Source organism: Penicillium vulpinum, assembly GCF_028829585.1.
Source record: "Penicillium vulpinum strain IBT 29486 chromosome Unknown utg000004l_segment0_segment0, whole genome shotgun sequence".
Taxonomy (NCBI): Eukaryota; Fungi; Ascomycota; class Eurotiomycetes; order Eurotiales; family Aspergillaceae; genus Penicillium; species Penicillium vulpinum.
In genome coordinates this window covers 6,459,142-6,476,803 of record NW_026643244.1, presented here as the reverse complement: position 1 = coordinate 6,476,803, position 17,662 = coordinate 6,459,142, and the positions used below count along the sequence as shown (strand labels likewise).

The following is a 17,662-nucleotide window of genomic DNA, read 5'->3' as shown; positions in this document are numbered from 1 at the left end:
TCTCACCCGGGTGATTTGAGGCTGACATGCCGCAGGTCGGGGGCGAATCAACCTTGAACATCCGGCGTTGGAATGTTGTTCAGCCGCAGCACTATGGGTGCCCGGGTGATTTCAAGGTTGCAACATTGATTGTATGTACATGGATACGATCCCAGGATCATCTGATAAATGGAAGAGGCAATTTTAGTTCTCTGTTTCAGGTGACCTTGGGTTCTTTGTTTATTTCAAAAATAACTCTTTGATATTCTTAGGAGGAATTGTTTCGAGGGGTTCTTTTCATTTATAGAACTTCTCTCTCTATTCCGATAACAATACATTGATTCTTTGAAAATTGTATATAAATGACTTTCTTCGCTCCTTGATCTTTCCTGTACACTTCACACACCACTTTTCTCTATTTCATCAATTTAACTAACTACCATGACTGAACATGTGACTGAACAGATGGCTGAGCAGATGGGCGTTAATCCACAGGATCCTTACGCTTTCAATTACCTTCTAGAGAGAGACCTGGGCGCAATCAAAGGGAACCATATCCCCTGCAGTCCCTTTCCAACCATACCTGGATACAGTTGCGATGACAGCTTCTCTTACAATGCCGAAGATCTTTTAGACCCCTCAAGCCGATTATCCCAAAAGTATCCCCAAGTGAGTCAAGTTCTTCGAGAACGCCTAGGGATAGCATTTTCCAAACGGAATAACGACGAATTCTCAAGGTGTAATTGCCGGGACGATAAAGGTTATAGATGCGACAGCGCAATGTTTCAAAAATATAATCGCACTTCATATGAAGATTCCAATCTCCTGAGTGCTGAAGGGAAGTTCACTGCTAAAGCGGTATGCCTTTGTCCGAGCCTTAAAGAGCGAGTGCAGATCTATGGATTTATAGGCGCAGGGAGTAAGACCATTCTACCCTCTTGATATGATGCTTTTTTGTATAAATACATTGCTAACTGATAGCAGCATTTGGTGTCGCATTTATTGCACGCGAGAAAGGCGCTGCTGGTACTTCCCTAGAGGACCTTGAACAATACGCAATCAAATCTCAAGCCCACACAACACAGTTGATGGACGCAATCAAATATTACATCCCTACGATGGCGCCATTTAGTGAACCTAGCGGAAAGGAACGATACATCCCAGAAGAAGCCATCCTTCTGATCTATCTCGACGATAGCAAAAATTTCCCGCGGCTCGACTCGGTCTATACTCACGGTATGCTAACAGCAATCCTTATGACTCCATGTGTTGACCCTAGCTATGAAGCTGTTTCAATTATTGATGAGGCTCATTTTAATAGGGTCAAGTCGAAGGGTGCCATACCGCGCATCCGAAGGAGATATCCCCTGTTTCCAGCTTTTGATGGCAGCTATCTCATGTCCACAACCAAAGAACCCCAACTGGGGGAAATAGAAGGCTGTAAAGTCGCTTCCCAGTTTCTCCAAGCTATGGTAGAGCTAGCTGATATGAAGGTTTGCCATGGTGACATATCAGTGACAAATTATCTTATGGACCAAAACCTCAACGTCCAACTAATCGATCTTGGAGCGGCCTACTTCTCGCTTGAGAAATCAGGATTCAGAAGAGACATAGACAGCCATATCCCCTACCAGGAGTATCAGATGATGCCTGAGAGAGCCATCGAACTGGAGAAGTACGATGCTTGGAGGGATCCATGCCATGATGATGTCTCTATTGAAAAAATTCACATGCCTATAGATATGCAGGACAAGTCCATGTGGAAATATTCAACCCTTGTTTACGGGTTTCTGCATGGCTTCTGGCCCTGGGATGAGCCTAAACCAGTGCCGAAAACTCAGGACTGGCATGCTAGGTATGATGGTGTTTACAATGATCCATTCTATCCAGTGGTAAAATGCAGACGCAAGAGAATGATTAACGAAGATGTAGCGATCAGCGAATCACTCTCACAGGACTGCAGAGATGTGTTACAAACCACATTGTCCAGAGAAAAGTCCGACCGGCCATCGTTGGAAGAGTTATCGTCTTTTCCTTGGTTTTCTCACTGGTCTGCCGAAGAACTCGAGTCCGGTCGTTCTTTCAAAAGACCTTTTATCAAGAAATTCTATGATAATAGCCGCCATGATGGTCGAAGGGGTTTTCCATGGGCAAGTATATCATCGAACGACGGCATGTCAATCCCCATCCTTAACAGTCCTGGATATAATACTTCTGATTCCTCTGGATATTCTTCTGGGTATTCTAGTTCTTCTAGTTCTTCTTCTTCTTATTATTCTACATATTCTGATCAGCCTGATGATGGCGAATATGAGGAAGTAACTCCTCAATACGAAGGCGATTCATCCCTTCAAGAGGCATCCCCTTAAGGCTTCTCATCTTATGTCAAGAATGTTGCATCAGACATAACCGTAGTATTGAAGTTGAATTGAATTTAGTAGCGATGATTCTGATATATGAATATTTTCTTGTTGCTGAGCATATGTAGGTCCACGGGTATAATGTGGGCCTTTGTAAAAATTATCTAGCTAAATGTGTAGTGCTCACGGCATATATGGCCTTGACGTGTTGACGAAAATGCGAGTCGAGAAGTAATGGATTGGTATGTAAGTGGCAGAAATATCTTGCAAGGTATGCTAATAATAACAGCAAGGCAGGTAAACTCAATTAGGGCTCAACACATCAGGCCATATCATGACTTCTGTCGTCGATGGCATATAACAGACAAAGTCGTAATCATCGCCGAAGGCTGTCTAGTCTTGCTTGAAGGTCATCATCACTCGTATTGCCTCCCCCTCCAATGGCCTGCGCAACCCGAGTTTCATTCGCTGGTGCTTTCTGTATGTGTTCGGGTGTTTCACCAAGCTGTAAATGGAATATGTTAGTCCACGGGTTCCACCTTGCGATGTTTGGGGGCCGGGGGAACAAACTGCTTGGTTCAGATCGACACCAATCTCATCCAAAACCTCCTTCAAGATATCTTCTCCTTCTTCTTCTTCGCCTTCCATTCCTGTGGCCTCGTCGATCGCATCATCCATCATCTCTTGCCGTTGGTCCATAACGTCATTTTCTCGTTCAAATTCCATCGCGATCCGTTGCAGTGCCGGAAGATTCATCTGCCTGTTCATACTACCCAGAAGCATTGTGGCTCCTTTCATTGACTGCATCATCTGCTCATTGCTTCGGACAGTCTTTGAAGCAGAAACAGTCAGCGCATCGCGGAAGTAAGAGGGGTAGTGGAGGACAGCTTGCGCGTACCTGGATGCGTAGAGAAATAGCTTGTAATTGCGTGCGCATTTGATAGAACTTCTGAATGTATCTGTTCTCGCCATCTAGTCAGCAAATGCTGCCATGAGCAGTACACAATCAAGAGAAACTGACCTCCGTGTCCGAACTAGGTCCTTGGCCTGAATCTTGCAAGCTCCAACTTGCCCATTTTTGGCACTCTTCTTGATGTCTTGTACCAGCTTCTTCTCTTGATTTTCTAGTTTCACTCGCTCTCGGTCAAGCTCCCGCTGTGTTCGGTCCAAGGCACGCTGGTGTTTACGCAGGCGCTCCGCGGGGGTCATGCGCTTCCCGAAAGCCCACTCGACGATCTGAGAGACCTCGTGTAAGTATAATAGCAATGCTCAAGAATTTGATATGCGCCTTACATTCATGATTGTACGTAATAGTGGGAAGTCCGTTCGAAGGAAGTGAGAAGTAAATTCAAGTACAATGTAGGAGCCTGAGTAGAAGCACTGTGCAGTGACATCAATGGCGGTATCGTAAGATTACAGGCGCATTACTACGATACAGGGTCACATGCACGCTAATCCCCTTTTGGCCCGACGTCATCTTTGAAATCCTTCCAACAAGAAATCGATCATCTCAAACAAAAAACACAACTTCTCTTGGATGGATGTCGCCCCCACGTTAAGGTCTTTCATCCGTTATGAGTCAGGAATATCACCCTGGTGAAGGCTCGTCTTCCGGAGCTGGCTCGTCTAGATTCTCAGGCGAGGAAGAATTTCCCGAGAAGAATCCTTTTTTCCGTCCCCCGCCGACTTATATGACTGTGGGCAACGGCTCGACTTCTGAAAGTGCCACGGCCTTGATGACTTCGCTAAATCAAGACTCTGGCTATGGAGGTAGCATTGCCGATACGGAGGAGGATGCGAGCTCTGCTTGGCGCGCAGGATTGATGGAGGATAGGCCGACTCCGGTGCATACTCCAACGCGGCCTGGAGAATGGAATCCCGCAGGTACGTGTCTCGAGGCCATGCAGCGGTGTGATATAGAAGGGAAATTTTTGAGCTAATACATTTCTGAATACAGCTGAGCATGAGAAGCAAGTCGTTGCTAGTCATGTCTCTCAACTTCTCTAGTATGTCTCGCCTCCTCGCAAACAACGCATTTATGGAATTGTAAGGCTTACAGTATTTCCAGCAACTCAAATCGAACCAAGCTTGCTCGCGCGATCTCCCGGACTATTGACACACTGAAGGAGCTTCAGGAAATGAACCGCCAGTGGCCCGCCCACTATCCCTCCGTACAGAGCACGCCCTCTTCCCCCATGGACCGACCGTCACTGCATCAAACTCAATCTGAACATGGAGGCAATGACAGCAGACCCAGTACACCGCCCCGACCAGATCTGAGGCGCGCAGCCACTTTGGCGGGTAGCGACGAATTGGGAGAATCCAGTGCCTCAGCTCAACGCCGCGTCCCGACAGAGCCTAGATTGATGACCCCGCAGATTGCGCAAGAGTTCTCTATTCTCAAGTTGGACCTAAAGCTCGGCGCTCTTTCACAGGCAGAGCTAGTGCATTCGTTGGAAAAGGCCTCGATTGCCTCCCTGTTGGATGGAAAGATCAGCCAAAGCATGAAACATCTCCTCTCGCTGCGAGACAGAATTGAGGATACCTCGAGTAAGGTTCTGATTACAGGAGACTTGAACGCAGGCAAATCGACATTCTGCAATGCTCTCCTGCGCCGGAAGGTGCTGCCAGAGGACCAGCAGCCTTGCACCAGCATCTTTTGTGAGGTTCTCGATGCACGTGAAAACGGTAGCGTTGAAGAAGTCCACGCCGTTCACAAAGATACGCCATACAACCGCAACGATGAAAGCACCTTTGATGTCTATGCTCTCACCGAACTCGAAAACATCGTCATCGACAACACGAAGTACATGCAGTGCAAGGTCTACGTGAAGGATGTACGGTCTATTGACGAATCGCTGCTCAACAACGGCGTGGTTGATATCGCTTTGATCGATGCGCCCGGCTTAAACTCGGACTCGTTGAAAACCACAGCCGTCTTTGCTAGGCAGGAGGAGATCGACGTCGTTGTGTTCGTGGTTTCCGCCGCAAATCACTTCACATTGTCTGCAAAAGAGTTCATCTTGAATGCTGCGCATGAAAAGGCATATATTTTCATGGTAGTCAATGGATTTGATCAAATTCGTGACAAGCAACGCTGCGAGCGCATGATCTTGGATCAGATCGGCAAACTCAGCCCTCGTACATACAAGGAGGCTGCTGAACTAGTTCATTTCGTTTCAAGCAATGCTATACCTGTTGCACCTGCTATCTCGCAGTCTGGCTCCGGTGGTGACGGCGGTGGCTCTGATCCTCATGATGACGACGATGATAAGGACTCTAAGGATAAAGGCAAGGGCAAAGAACGGGAGAAACTCCAAGACTTCGAGAACCTTGAAGGAGCCTTGCGACGTTTCGTCCTTGAAAAGCGCTCCCGGTCCAAACTTGCGCCTGCCAGAACTTACCTTCTGAATCTCTTAGCTGACCTTGGCTCCCTTGCCACAGTCAACCGTGATGTTGCACAATCTGAGCTCAAGCGAGTGACCGATGAATTGGCGGAGCTTGTACCGGCCTTTGAGAACGGCAAGAAAAAGAAGGGAGAGCTTGCAGAGGGCGTCAACAAGGCTATCGACGACTCATGCGATGATGTCTACAATCACACTCGTTCGACATTGACTGACACCATCACGCGTGTTTCTGATGCAGATCTCGGTGTTGAATATCATGGTCTCTTTTCGGCGTTCCAGTACGCCGAGCAACTGAAGCTAGCAATGCTGGATCAGATTGCTTCGTCTGTCAACGACTGCGAGGACTATGCCCGGGAAAAGACAGTTCAAGGAGTCGGTTTCATCCAAAATATCGGTCTCCTTCACATTGGTGAAGACAAATTCACTCCACTCAACTTCCGTGCGGATGCGATGTTCCGCCGTGGTCGTCGCCACACATTTGCCCGACAAGTCGACACTGAAGTTGAGCTGTGGGATTTCTTCGATATTGCTGGTCTCTGGGAGCGCCAAGAGAAGATGGCAGGAACAGGTGTTGCAATGACTGCGGTCACTGTACTTGGTGGTAGGGCATTGGGCGGATTCAGTTGGGTAGATAGTGCCTTAAGTGCTGTCAAAGTCATTGGCCCGAACAACATGCGCCGGCTGTTCTTCCCTACTATCCTCGCTGCTGGTATGTTTTTCTCATTCGTTTTCACAAATAATAACAATATACTAACTTCATACAAGCTGTTCTGACCACGGCTTATGTGCTCAGCTCCATCCCGTCCACTCTTCCCCCACGCTTGTCACGGAAGATCGCCGCCACCCTTGCTGAGATGGACTATATCCACTCAAATGCCAATCGAATCTCGACTGAGGTTCGCCGCATGTTGCGCATGCCTGCCAGCAATCTTCAAACCTGTCTATCTCAGGATATCGAGGATCTCGGCAGACGCAAGCAAGAGGTCACCAAGATCAAGCAGGAGAGCGATGTTGCCACTAAGTATTTCTCTAACCTATTCCGGGACAGCAGCGAAAACCGCCGTTCGATCGAGAATCTAGATCTTGATGCCCCTTTGCCCGGCGGAATGGCTGCGGCAATGCAAGCCTAGGTTTATTTCCACCTTTGTACAACCACTCATGATTACTACGATGTTTCTTTTTCGCTCCTTTTCTTTTACCTCCTAACTTGTACAGTTTACATCTTTCTCTTGCCCATTCTTCATATTCTACTTAACTCTTCTTATGATGTTCCTCCACGTTGGCTTTATGGTCACTTCTGCCAAGGGTTCTCTTGCCCTGCTGGGTTTTATTGTATTCCATGGCGTGGTGGCGTGCACTAGAGGGAGTCTAATCCTTATCCAAGATTCCCCCTTGAATTAAGATTCCACATAGTTCAAAATCTCTCTTGTTAGTGGTCTCAAGATCGAAGGGTTTCCCTCCGTCGTTCTTTCTGTCCCTACAATGCCTAGTATCAGAATGCAGCTTCAACTCGGCTTCTCAAGACAACTTGTCGCTATTACCCTGATCGTAGGCCCAAGGACATGTAGCTTACTTAGTTAGTATTGAACCAAATTGGAGTATCATTGACAACCTTCAGATATCGCTCTTTCAAAACAGTAGATAGACCAAACAGGGCGCCATTCGCAATGCAATGCCATTCCTTCGCCGATGAAAAAAAAAGCAAAAATCAAGAGTCCAGCCCACATGCAACGATCAATCATCTACCTTAACAGGCTGTTTCCTCGTCCTCCGCCCAGACCCCCATCCAATATCCTCCAGCTCCCGCACTTCACCAACAAGCAAACCCGAGCTATCGGCCTTCATTATCTTTCCGGACAACTTCCCGGCATCCCTCAGGAACTCCGCCCTCATGGCAGCCGCATCGGGATCTTCATAATCTAGCTGCGTCATCTGCGGTGCCTGATTTTCCTCATCTTCGTCCTCGGTATGGGCTGGGAGCTTATCATTCAGGAAATCAAATTTCCCACCGCTGAGCATAGAAGACAGACTTTGTTCGGCACGGCTGTTGCTGCGGGATATGGAGTTGTCTCTGGTCGGATGAGCGCTTTCCAAGGCACTGCCGAGGCCGTCGTCGTTGAGTGTGTCGATCGAGCTGGCACGTGAGACGGGGCGCGGGCCTTCAAGAATTCGGTTTGAAGAGTGGGATGGCGCGCGGCCGAGGAGGGGCTTGCGCTTTCGTCGGGGTGGATTCCCATCATCATTAGTCGTAATACCCTCGGGCTGCTGTCGCGACTTGGCAGCGCGGGCTTGCTGTAGGAGCCCGCTCAGAGCGGTATCCAGTGCAGATGGGGCATTTGATGGTGCTGAGTCGGTATTCGGCGTGAGCTCTTTGGCATTCGGTTCCTCCAAGGCTGGTTTATCTAGTATTGTCACTGGGGTTGGAGATCGAGACTCTGGAACGGAGGGTTTCGGTGCATCGACCTCAAAGCCATCACCAACGACAGGGATTGTTCGGGATACAGAACTATTCCCTAACCTTCGCTTCTCAGTACTACTAGCGTTCGTGGACTCGGTAGAGGTGTTGTACGGGGAATTTGCTCGTTGTCCATCGAGATTTCTGTCAGGTTGCTTTCGCTTAGCCGATAAAGAACCGAGTTTTTCTATGCTGCTAGCGTTCTGGGGTAATTGTCGTCGGACAATGTATGGCTCGAATGCCTTTTTTTGGCCAGTTTGAATAGATATCCAGAGCCAGTCAGCAGACACTGCTGGGACCCCCCACTCGGCAGTATGCCGCAGTTTTTCCACGCTGGCTGTTTTAGGGTCGTTGCAAATCAGAACGGAGGCTTTTTGCGTTAGGAAATCACCATATGTGGCGCCCATCAACTCCACCAGTTTGCGTAGGTGTAAAAGATCGATACGTCCGAAGCCGGTAGAACAAATTCGTAATTCCGGAAACCCTGATGTTATTAGACCAAGTTTGAATTTTGAATTTGATGGGATCTCACCTGGTATAGGAAACCTGGGGAATGGAGTGCTCGCCACATGAGACTCGGGTGGAACAAATGCTCGAGCATCAATACATCTTTCCAGCCACATCTCTGTCACGACCTCGCATTCAAATGCCATTTCATCCGTTGACGGAATCTCTGACCTGGGAGTCTGATACGGCACCATGATGAACAGCCCATGTCCTGTTTTGGGAATCGTAGGGCTAGAGAACTCATTCAGTGAATCCACCAGCTCAGCTCCATTATAAGTGAGATGTTCACGCAAAACTTTAGTCTAGAAGATGCATTAATTTCAAGGAATGTCGACAAGAGCATGAGCACAAACCTGCTTGGAAGAGAATCCATTGATGAGGAAATAAGTCCTGTGTAGAAATCCATTGTCTTTTGGTGGAGCAACTGGTAGCGGAAGACGAGATTGGGTGCTTTCAGAAAATGTAGTCTCGCTGGCGAATGACTGATATGCCTGTATGACAGGCTTCGAGGCTTCAGGTGGTGCTTGTCCTTGTCGGTTCTTTTGGGGTCCAGCCGTCTCGTTATTTTCGAATCCTGTTCCGACGATATCTCCCCAGATGTTTTCGTTTTGATCTACCAGCTTAGTGCTTGCAATTCTGCGTAATTTTCGAGGTCGTGGATTCAAAGAATTCTCTTTAGTAGTGCTGTCCCTTCGAGAAGACTCTCTCTCTGTCGGTAACGATCGATCCCACGCCCCAACGCCTTGTTCTGCAGTTGGTACCAGCGGGTGATATGTCTGCTCGTCCAGGATCATTCCACGCTCGATACTGTCCGTAAACCATTTCACAGTAACAACTCTGATCTTCCATTGCGTCGCGAATTTGTATTTCTCGCCGTCCGAGTTACGCGCAATAAGATGTGTCACAGATTTGGTTAGGTCTTTTCGATATTCGGCACCGTTCTCCTCCGTTGTCTTCTGCATGTAGGCTCGAAAAGGAACTGCAGCGCATTTATTAGCATTGCTCCATGCTCAGTCATGGAAATCAGCCAACTCACGGTCCGAGAACCCAGTGATGCAGATTTTGAGGCCATGCAATGCTGCCAGTCTGAATTGCTTCTCCAGCGCTTGTATGTCTATATCCTCTCCCTGTGTCCATGAATGTCGTACGGCCTCGATCCATTCCGGTTTCATTGACACAACGTCATTCCGTTCCCTTGCAACGAACCTATACTTGTCACTGTTCGTGTCGCCCACGATCAAATGGGTTACGTCCGAAGTAAGGTGGATACTGTGCATCGCGCCCATTTGTTCCGCCATTTGAGTCAATGGAGTCTGCAATGTGAACACAGGTCAGCCTGCGCTTAGAGCTTCACCAAAACTCTATATGGTACGTACTCTCTTCTCAATTTGGACGGACGTAAAGCAAATGACTACACCCGTCAGAGGGTAGTCTTTGTCTGTAATATAGCCTATTAGCAATTCAAGCTCGAACTCGAAAAGAAAAAGCTGCTCCACGTACTCAAAACAGCCATCCCTGCCATTCCTCATGATCACAGAGTGCAAATTGCCTCAAAATCGCGTGATTGGCAAGATACTCTCGCGACTGGTGGTTGATAAATCCAGATCCTTCATTCTCGTCCCGCATGTTTTGCGGTAATTGATGATCACGTGATATAATGACCCTCGCATATTTTTGAATATTCTTGGATGCAAGTATACAAATTGCACTTAACTAGAATGATAATCTAGCTTCTTGTTTCTGGCTTTATCGTGTAATATATTAATTTGTATTTTAGAGTCGTTTTGAATAAACATATTGTGAATACTGAATGATTGACTCGAACTATATGTTTTAGATAATATTTTATAATATGGTCTTTAATTTATAATAAACCCTACTCCTTCGGCTTTTCGTTTGATAGACTATATACCCAGCCCCAATAAAAGCCTACAACGTCTCACAATATATGATAATACAAATCTAGTGAGATACATCTGTATCTAGTGTTGCTTGGATTTGGACCTCGGTGGAGGTTATTCTTATCAATGACGTGTCACGTGTAGATAACAAAGTTAATCGCGCCTGGAACGCGTTGCTGAAAATAGATCTGCGTCCCTATAGAAACTGTCTGGCGCGACCTCATCGTCTTGGTTTGCATTCTGCATTTCGTTTTATGCATGTCGCCAGATTCAGAGAGCGGGGCATACAAATAATTCGATCGCTCTCTTTGACTTGCCCAAGGAGACTACCGAGTTCATTTGCGTATTCATCCTCATCTCGACCCGTCGCAGCCTCCGAGAAAATGTTCAAGAAAGCACTCCAAGACCACCCAGGCAGTGGCACAAGACCTCTCCATCAAACCGACTTATTGCGTGCTAATGTAACGGCCCATTCGAAGCCACAACCTCAGCAACAATCCGGTGGTGTCAAACGAAAAATCGAAGTGGGCGAGTCCTCGCTGGGGTCTCTTCATAACGCGGTTTATTTCGATGAAAATGACTTCGATGATGATTTGGACCTCGATGAGCCACAGCCACTGATTGCACCGAGCGTGGCTGGCTCCACCATCTCTAAGACGGTCACATATCCAAGCCTTGACACTTTATCAAGAATTGGCCAGTCGGTTTACGGCAACGAAAATCCAACGGAAGTCAATTACCCCGATCTTCCACCTATATCTCAAGAAGCAGCGGCTCCTCCCAGCAGCATGGTGTTACCATGGTCGTCATCGCCCCCCCTCCCATTTCCAGCCGCCCGCGAAGAAACCTCGTACCCTTCCGTGGACTAAAGAAGAAGAGGAACCCCGTCAAGAGAAAAAAAAAGAGCTTTGTGACCCCTAAACGTTCAAGACCGACAGAACCATGGAACAAGTCCGAGAGCACCATCAAAGCGGAGCAGAAAGAGTTGCGACAAGAATACAAGAAGACCCAAAAAGTCGATGCGAAGTCGAAAGCACAGGATTCGAAAATCGCCACTGTGTTTTTGAGCGACGAGCAAAGAGCTGTTCTTGAAGCTGTTGTCGACCGTGGAAAGAGCATGTTCTTCACCGGTTCTGCAGGAACGGGAAAATCGGTACTCATGAGGGAAATTATTGCGAAGCTGCGCAACACATATCGCAAAGAGCCCGACCGAATTGCAGTTACAGCATCAACAGGTCTTGCGGCCTGCAACATCGGGGGTGTAACTCTCCACAGTTTTGCTGGGATTGGTCTAGGGAAAGAGCCAGTGCCTGAACTAGTGAAAAAGGTAGAGTTTTGTTTCTAATATACTAGGAATTGCTGATGCTCACAACCTCCAGATTAAGAAAAACCAGAAAGCTCGGAATCGCTGGCTGCGTACCAAGGTCCTTGTCGTTGATGAAGTCTCCATGGTAGATGGGGATCTATTTGATAAACTCGAAGAGATTGCCCGACGAATCCGCAACAATGGTCGTCCCTTTGGAGGAATCCAGCTTGTTGTAACAGGCGACTTTTTCCAATTACCTCCTGTCCCAGATGGAGGCAACCGGGAGGCAAAATTTGCGTTTGCAGCTGCTTCCTGGACAACTTGTATTCAACATACCGTCCTTTTAACTAACATCTTCCGTCAACGCGATCCGGAGTTTGCTGATATGCTGAATGAAATGCGATTGGGGAAAATTACCCCTCGTACGATTGAGGCCTTCAGACGGCTCTCTCGGCCCCTTGATGTTAAAGATCAGATTGAAGCAACGGAACTGTATGTCTTATATTCAATTACACTGTGCTAAAGCTGACTCTTGATAGGTTTCCAACGCGTGCTGAAGTGGATGGTGCCAACTCTGCACGGATGGGGAGACTTTCTGGCGAGATAATGAAGTTCAACGCAGTGGATTCTGGGACAATCCAGGACCCTCAACATCGCGACAGACTATTGGCAAACTGCATGGCTCCTCCTGTGATTCAGTTAAAGAAGGGCGCTCAAGTGATGCTCATTAAGAATATGGAGAATTCGCTTGTCAATGGCTCAATTGGAAAAGTAGTAGCCTTCATGAGTGAAGATTACTTTGATTCCTACAAGGAGAACGACACAAATTTTACTAATGACGCGACTGCAAGCGATGATGAGCAGGCGCATCGAGCTAGGAAAAAGCTCAAACCTATGGGGTACAAGGAGGCCCCTGCCTCAATGGCTCGGAAATGGCCGCTAGTATCTTTTCTTCAGCCTGATGGGTCTGAACGTCACTTATTGTGTCAACCGGAGACGTGGAAAATTGAGCTTCCCAACGGAGAAGTGCAAGCCCAGCGTCAACAAGTTCCGTTGATACTGGCGTGGGCTCTGTCCATACACAAGGCCCAGGGCCAGACTCTTCAACGTGTGAAAGTTGATCTGGGCCGAGTGTTCGAAAAAGGCCAGGCTTATGTTGCATTGAGCCGAGCGGTGTCACAAGAGGGACTGCAGGTTACTCGATTTGAGCCTCGCAAGGTGATGGTGCATCCGAAAGTGGTGGAATTTTACTGCAATCTCATCACGATCACAGAGGTCAACAAGCCCAAGTTGTCAAGCGCTCTGAACCCAGATGATTTTGATGATGAAGACTTTTGATCTCTATATAAGGTTGAGAAATTTCTCTTTCTTTCCAAGGTTTCTCAAGTTAGAAATGACATCGATATCCAAGACATTTGATAACTTGTCAAGAATACATTTTTGATCATAAATAATACGAAACTTGCTCCAAAATACCTCTAGGCATCCATGGACAGATATCGTAGATGACTCACCATCAAGCTTTCAAGGTTGGCACTCCATCTCCACAGCCCTGGAGGCTCCCCACGACACTAATTGATGGATGCCCACGGATAGGTACTAGGTAGCCCTCCGTATCTACTCCGTACCTTATCGGTTATCTCTTATCGATAAAATAAATCACGTGCCCCTCAATTAAGTCGTGTCACGCTCTTTTGTCCAAACTCCATAGGGTCATCTCAAGTTTAACGTGCTTTGAAAACAAAGACAATTGCACGCTTGATGATTGTTTGGCTGGACTACAAAAGCTCACAATCATCATGGCTTCTGAATTCATTGGCTATAATGTGCTAGTGACATTGAGAGAGCCACAAGGTGGAAGGCTGGTGGGCCAGGTCGCCAACGTGTTTGGGCAGCGCTTGCTGCTCCAGGATGGTGAGCTAAGAAAGATTTCAATATATATAATAATCATTAATATTTTGGTATCTAGTCACATTTCTCTGGAACGGTCAACGCCTGCCTCAATATTCTATTGATGCCTCTGCTATCACCGACCTTTCCCTTGAAACCAATACCCAGATTCCCTCGCAGCGTCAGCAGCTACCCCAGCATCAACCTAATCCCCAGCTTCAAACCTATGCAGCAATGAATCTACCTCCAGCTCCCACTCAATCTACTCCTACACAGCAACAATTTATGGACCCGGCTATTCTGAGTTTTTCAAAAGCCCCTCTCGTATCCAACGCATTTGTTGAGAATGCTCCGAAGGTTGTCCCCGTCAATCAAATCTCTGGGGCAGTTTCAGCCTCTTTGAGTGAACCATTTAGCAGCCTGGAATTGAACGCAGATAGTGACAAGATCGGAATACAAGGGACCTCCCACAAGTCATTACTCCAAAGCCCGCAGGAACTGTCACCCTTAAAGCAGACACCAAAGCGGAATCGACGTGGCAACCAAGAAAATGTACGGGAAGAACGAGGATATGTTGCTAAACACGGCGCCGCAGCAAGCACCAACCCAAAGAGCAAAGGCTGGCGCCAGACTGCTTTTGTGGAGCCAGCTGCCCCTGCATTCCAGGATTCGCCTGAAGCTATGAACCGGTCTGGAACTAAACTTCGCAAGAAGAAGTCGCGCCGATATGCCGAGGATCCAAGTGGCTGGGCAACCGAAGATGCTACTGATATCCAAGAGCTGGGCGAATTCGACTTTGAAAGCAACCTGTCCAAATTTGACAAGCGGACTGTGTTTGAACAAATTCGAAACGATGACACTACTGCAGACGAGGAGCGTCTGGTGAGCTTCAATCGAAGAGTCAAGCCGGGCACCAACGGCGGAAAGAACCTACACTGGACGGAGAATGTACTTGATAGCCCACAGAACAGCGACACTGGGGACGATATTGAAGGAATTAGTGAAATAAAACTGAGCAGCGATACCCTCTCCGGACGTGAACGGTCAACGGCGCCTACACACGCTCAGCCTCCCCGCAAAGATAGCGCGATACAGGCCCCGCCAATGGTGCCGCAACTCAGTGCGCTTGGCCGCAGTCAGCTTCACGTCAATATTTCTCGTACAACCAGCCCTCGACCAGGCCGATCGTCAGTGTCGCCTATGATTACTCCCAATGTTTCTGGTGCTGGATCTCTCCGGCTCACAACCACCAATCGCAGCTGTCCTACGGTGAGCCCCTTGCAGACTCTGGAGATTGAGCAAATCTCGGTCGCCGAGTTTGGCTTAGCCGATGAGATCATTACAGAGAATGCAGGCCGAGGAATAGCAGAGGCCGCTGTGGCTCTTCTGTCCAATGATGCTGCTGCACCTACTATGCTTATCCTTACTGGCAACCATCGTACTGGGGCTAGAGCTATTGCTGCTGCTCGCCATCTGCGTAACCGGGGTCACCGGGTTACAGTCTGTTTGCTCGGGCTCGAACACGAAGCTGAAATGCTGGAGAACTGCCGCAAACAGCTTGATATTTTCCGCAAGGTTGGGGGACGCGTTCTCAAGTGGGAAGAACTATCTGCTCGTTTGGCCACCTCTGACCTAGGCCCCGACTTGATCATCGACGCCTTGTTTGGCATGCACCTATCTTTTGACGACCTTCGAACCGACGACCAAGGTGTGGCGTTTGAGATGATTTCATGGATGAACCGCAGCAACGTCGATGTGTTATCTGTGGACGTCCCCTCCGGACTCAATGCTTCTACTGGTAAGTACTTAAGGAAACCCGTCAGAACCGGTGTGACTAATACAGCAAAATCCACAGGTGAGGTTACTTTGGCCGAAGGTGGCCGGCTTTGTGTCAATGCCACATCTGTGGTTTGCCTCGGAGCACCCAAGACTGGTGTGCTAAATGCCCTTCTATCTGGCGAAAGACTGTCCTGGAATTTGGCAGTTGCCGACATTGGAATCCCTCAGATCGTCTGGAGAAAGTACGGTACCCGTCGTCGCCATGGAATTGATTTTGGGAACAAATGGGTCGTGCCATTGAAGTACCAGCCTTTGCTTTCCTAACCAACCCTTTCTAATCATATGAATTACCACGATCTACATTGTCATCGGTGGCGTTTTTCAAGGTTCAATTTGCGTGATGATTCAGGCAGAGCTACTTCGTTCACAGCGTTTGTTTTAATGATGCATGGGCTTCTTTCAGCGGGAAGGATAGCACTTGTATATGTATGATTATCCACTTCTTTTGTTCGGACCTCACGATCTGGACAAAAGGCCCAAAATTTCAAAGTCAGATAATAAAAATGCAATTTTAAGCTCATATTTTCCTTGTAGAATTGGCGATTTGCGTACGGAGTAGGTTGAACTTAACTGCCTTTTTCTCCGCCTGTTTAATCGATATACTCCGTACACAGAGATCAAATTCCCTAGTTTTTCTACTATACATATCTTAATCCTGATATTTGTCTAACTCTTCCATGTTTTTTTCTTCTATATTTAATGTTTTTGTATAAATTAGGTAAAGCTTTTTATATACTTACAATCTAGAGAGGGATGGATTGTTGTCCATATGTACCTATACGTACCGGATTTTCCCTGAGGCTTTCCTCTTTGACTACCGCCGCTTTTATGTATAAGGGTGCTCAGACTCAGGTTCACTGAGTAGATATCAGCACGGGCTTACCTATATCAGTGATCATCCATGCTCAGATCAGTCACGTACAAAATGACTGATGCTCAGTGAGTGTAGTGATCGCTCACGCCCCGGAGGCAGGAGCGCCCGTGGGGGCGGGATTTTGCAAGAGTCCCAATCATGCTGTACGCCAAAGATGGGATATATATTAAGCAGCTTGCCAGCTCCATCAGCACCGTACAATTTCTCTGAAGCATTGGCTGTAGGGTTCCCCTCCGTACGGTGTTCTCCGTAGAAACCGATGAATGAAGCGAGATCCTCATCCCGGGCTGGGCTAGGCTGTGTCGCGGGCCGTCGGGGGCGGGGGCGGGGGGCCGGCAGCCGCTGTTAGCGTGGTAACGTGGCAACACTGAGGCAAGGAGAAACAAGACCACGAGAATGAAGATGACGTAAACAACGTATTGGACCTCGGGATACGGAGTAGACCCGGCAACACGAGGAGGGGATCAACACGAGCTCGAGTCAGACTAGCGTATGGAACCCGAGCTGGCGCAGTCAGGCTCAAGCAGTTGACCCACACCTGGGCGATCTCTGATAAGGACCCACACCAGGTTGGGTCACGGTCAGACGAAAACAAGAAAACATACCACCCTACCTCGCAAGGTCAGGGACAACAAGGTCTACCAGCACGAGGTCAAGCCTGAATAGTCTAAGCTAGACTAGTTCAATAATTGCACGAGGTTATGGAAAATAAAAGAAGGTTAATAATATATTATCTGCTAGCTACGGCCCGGGGGAATATACCCCGGTTTCTGCCGGAATGTACCGCCGGAGTAGATCATCCTAGCATCCGAGCCTCCTGCACATCACAACGCGGCAACGCCACGGGCCGAACCTATCAGGCCCCGACCTCGGGAATCGGCGTTTCGCACTAGGTATTCATCCCCCCCGGGAAGGTTCCAGGTGACGGGGTCTTATATAATGCCAAGCCAGGGCAGCCACATTGAATTTGGCCACGATAGCCTCTCCCAAGTCCTGTATCTGGCGGGGGTTACCGTGGCCCGATGGATGCCCTATCCCCCTATTCGATCTATTTTCTTGACGGGACCGTTATCTTTGTGGGGGCCGCTATTTTGACGGGGCTGTTATCTTGACGGGGCTCGGCCGTTCCTCCAACACGGTCGAG

The 17,662-nt window shown here is 48.1% G+C and overlaps 6 protein-coding genes across 6 annotated transcripts; 4 read left to right on the top strand and 2 right to left on the bottom strand.

Annotated features, from left to right (window-relative positions):
* Positions 1 to 420: 420 nt before the first annotated feature.
* Positions 421 to 2,348, top strand: N7479_010958 (Protein kinase domain-containing protein; the record flags this gene model as incomplete). Its single annotated transcript, XM_057258649.1, has 2 exons — positions 421 to 718; positions 964 to 2,348. The coding sequence occupies 2 exons, from the start codon at positions 421 to 423 to the stop codon at positions 2,346 to 2,348; spliced, it is 1,683 nt and encodes a 560-aa protein (XP_057106107.1).
* Positions 2,349 to 2,715: 367 nt separating this feature from the next.
* Positions 2,716 to 3,638, bottom strand: N7479_010957 (ESCRT-III subunit protein DID4; the record flags this gene model as incomplete). The annotated part of the gene is made up of 5 exons (XM_057258648.1): positions 2,716 to 2,844; positions 2,910 to 3,170; positions 3,238 to 3,298; positions 3,361 to 3,575; positions 3,633 to 3,638. The coding sequence occupies 5 exons, from the start codon at positions 3,636 to 3,638 to the stop codon at positions 2,716 to 2,718; spliced, it is 672 nt and encodes a 223-aa protein (XP_057106106.1).
* A 275-nt stretch (positions 3,639 to 3,913) lies between these two features.
* Positions 3,914 to 6,876, top strand: N7479_010956 (mitofusin; the record flags this gene model as incomplete). The annotated part of the gene is made up of 4 exons (XM_057258647.1): positions 3,914 to 4,223; positions 4,297 to 4,345; positions 4,408 to 6,455; positions 6,512 to 6,876. 4 exons carry the CDS (start codon positions 3,914 to 3,916, stop codon positions 6,874 to 6,876), a joined length of 2,772 nt encoding a protein of 923 aa, XP_057106105.1.
* Positions 6,877 to 7,480: 604 nt separating this feature from the next.
* On the bottom strand, positions 7,481 to 10,230 carry N7479_010955 (uncharacterized protein; the record flags this gene model as incomplete). Its single annotated transcript, XM_057258646.1, has 6 exons — positions 7,481 to 8,685; positions 8,734 to 9,010; positions 9,062 to 9,687; positions 9,745 to 10,021; positions 10,085 to 10,146; positions 10,209 to 10,230. 6 exons carry the CDS (start codon positions 10,228 to 10,230, stop codon positions 7,481 to 7,483), a joined length of 2,469 nt encoding a protein of 822 aa, XP_057106104.1.
* A 762-nt stretch (positions 10,231 to 10,992) lies between these two features.
* Positions 10,993 to 13,253, top strand: N7479_010954 (DEAD/DEAH box helicase; the record flags this gene model as incomplete). Its single annotated transcript, XM_057258645.1, has 4 exons — positions 10,993 to 11,459; positions 11,540 to 11,936; positions 11,989 to 12,407; positions 12,455 to 13,253. 4 exons carry the CDS (start codon positions 10,993 to 10,995, stop codon positions 13,251 to 13,253), a joined length of 2,082 nt encoding a protein of 693 aa, XP_057106103.1.
* Positions 13,254 to 13,714: 461 nt separating this feature from the next.
* N7479_010953 (mRNA decapping enhancer EDC3) lies at positions 13,715 to 15,908 on the top strand (the record flags this gene model as incomplete). The annotated part of the gene is made up of 3 exons (XM_057258644.1): positions 13,715 to 13,829; positions 13,885 to 15,603; positions 15,661 to 15,908. The coding sequence occupies 3 exons, from the start codon at positions 13,715 to 13,717 to the stop codon at positions 15,906 to 15,908; spliced, it is 2,082 nt and encodes a 693-aa protein (XP_057106102.1).
* Between the last annotated feature and the right edge of the window lie 1,754 nt (positions 15,909 to 17,662).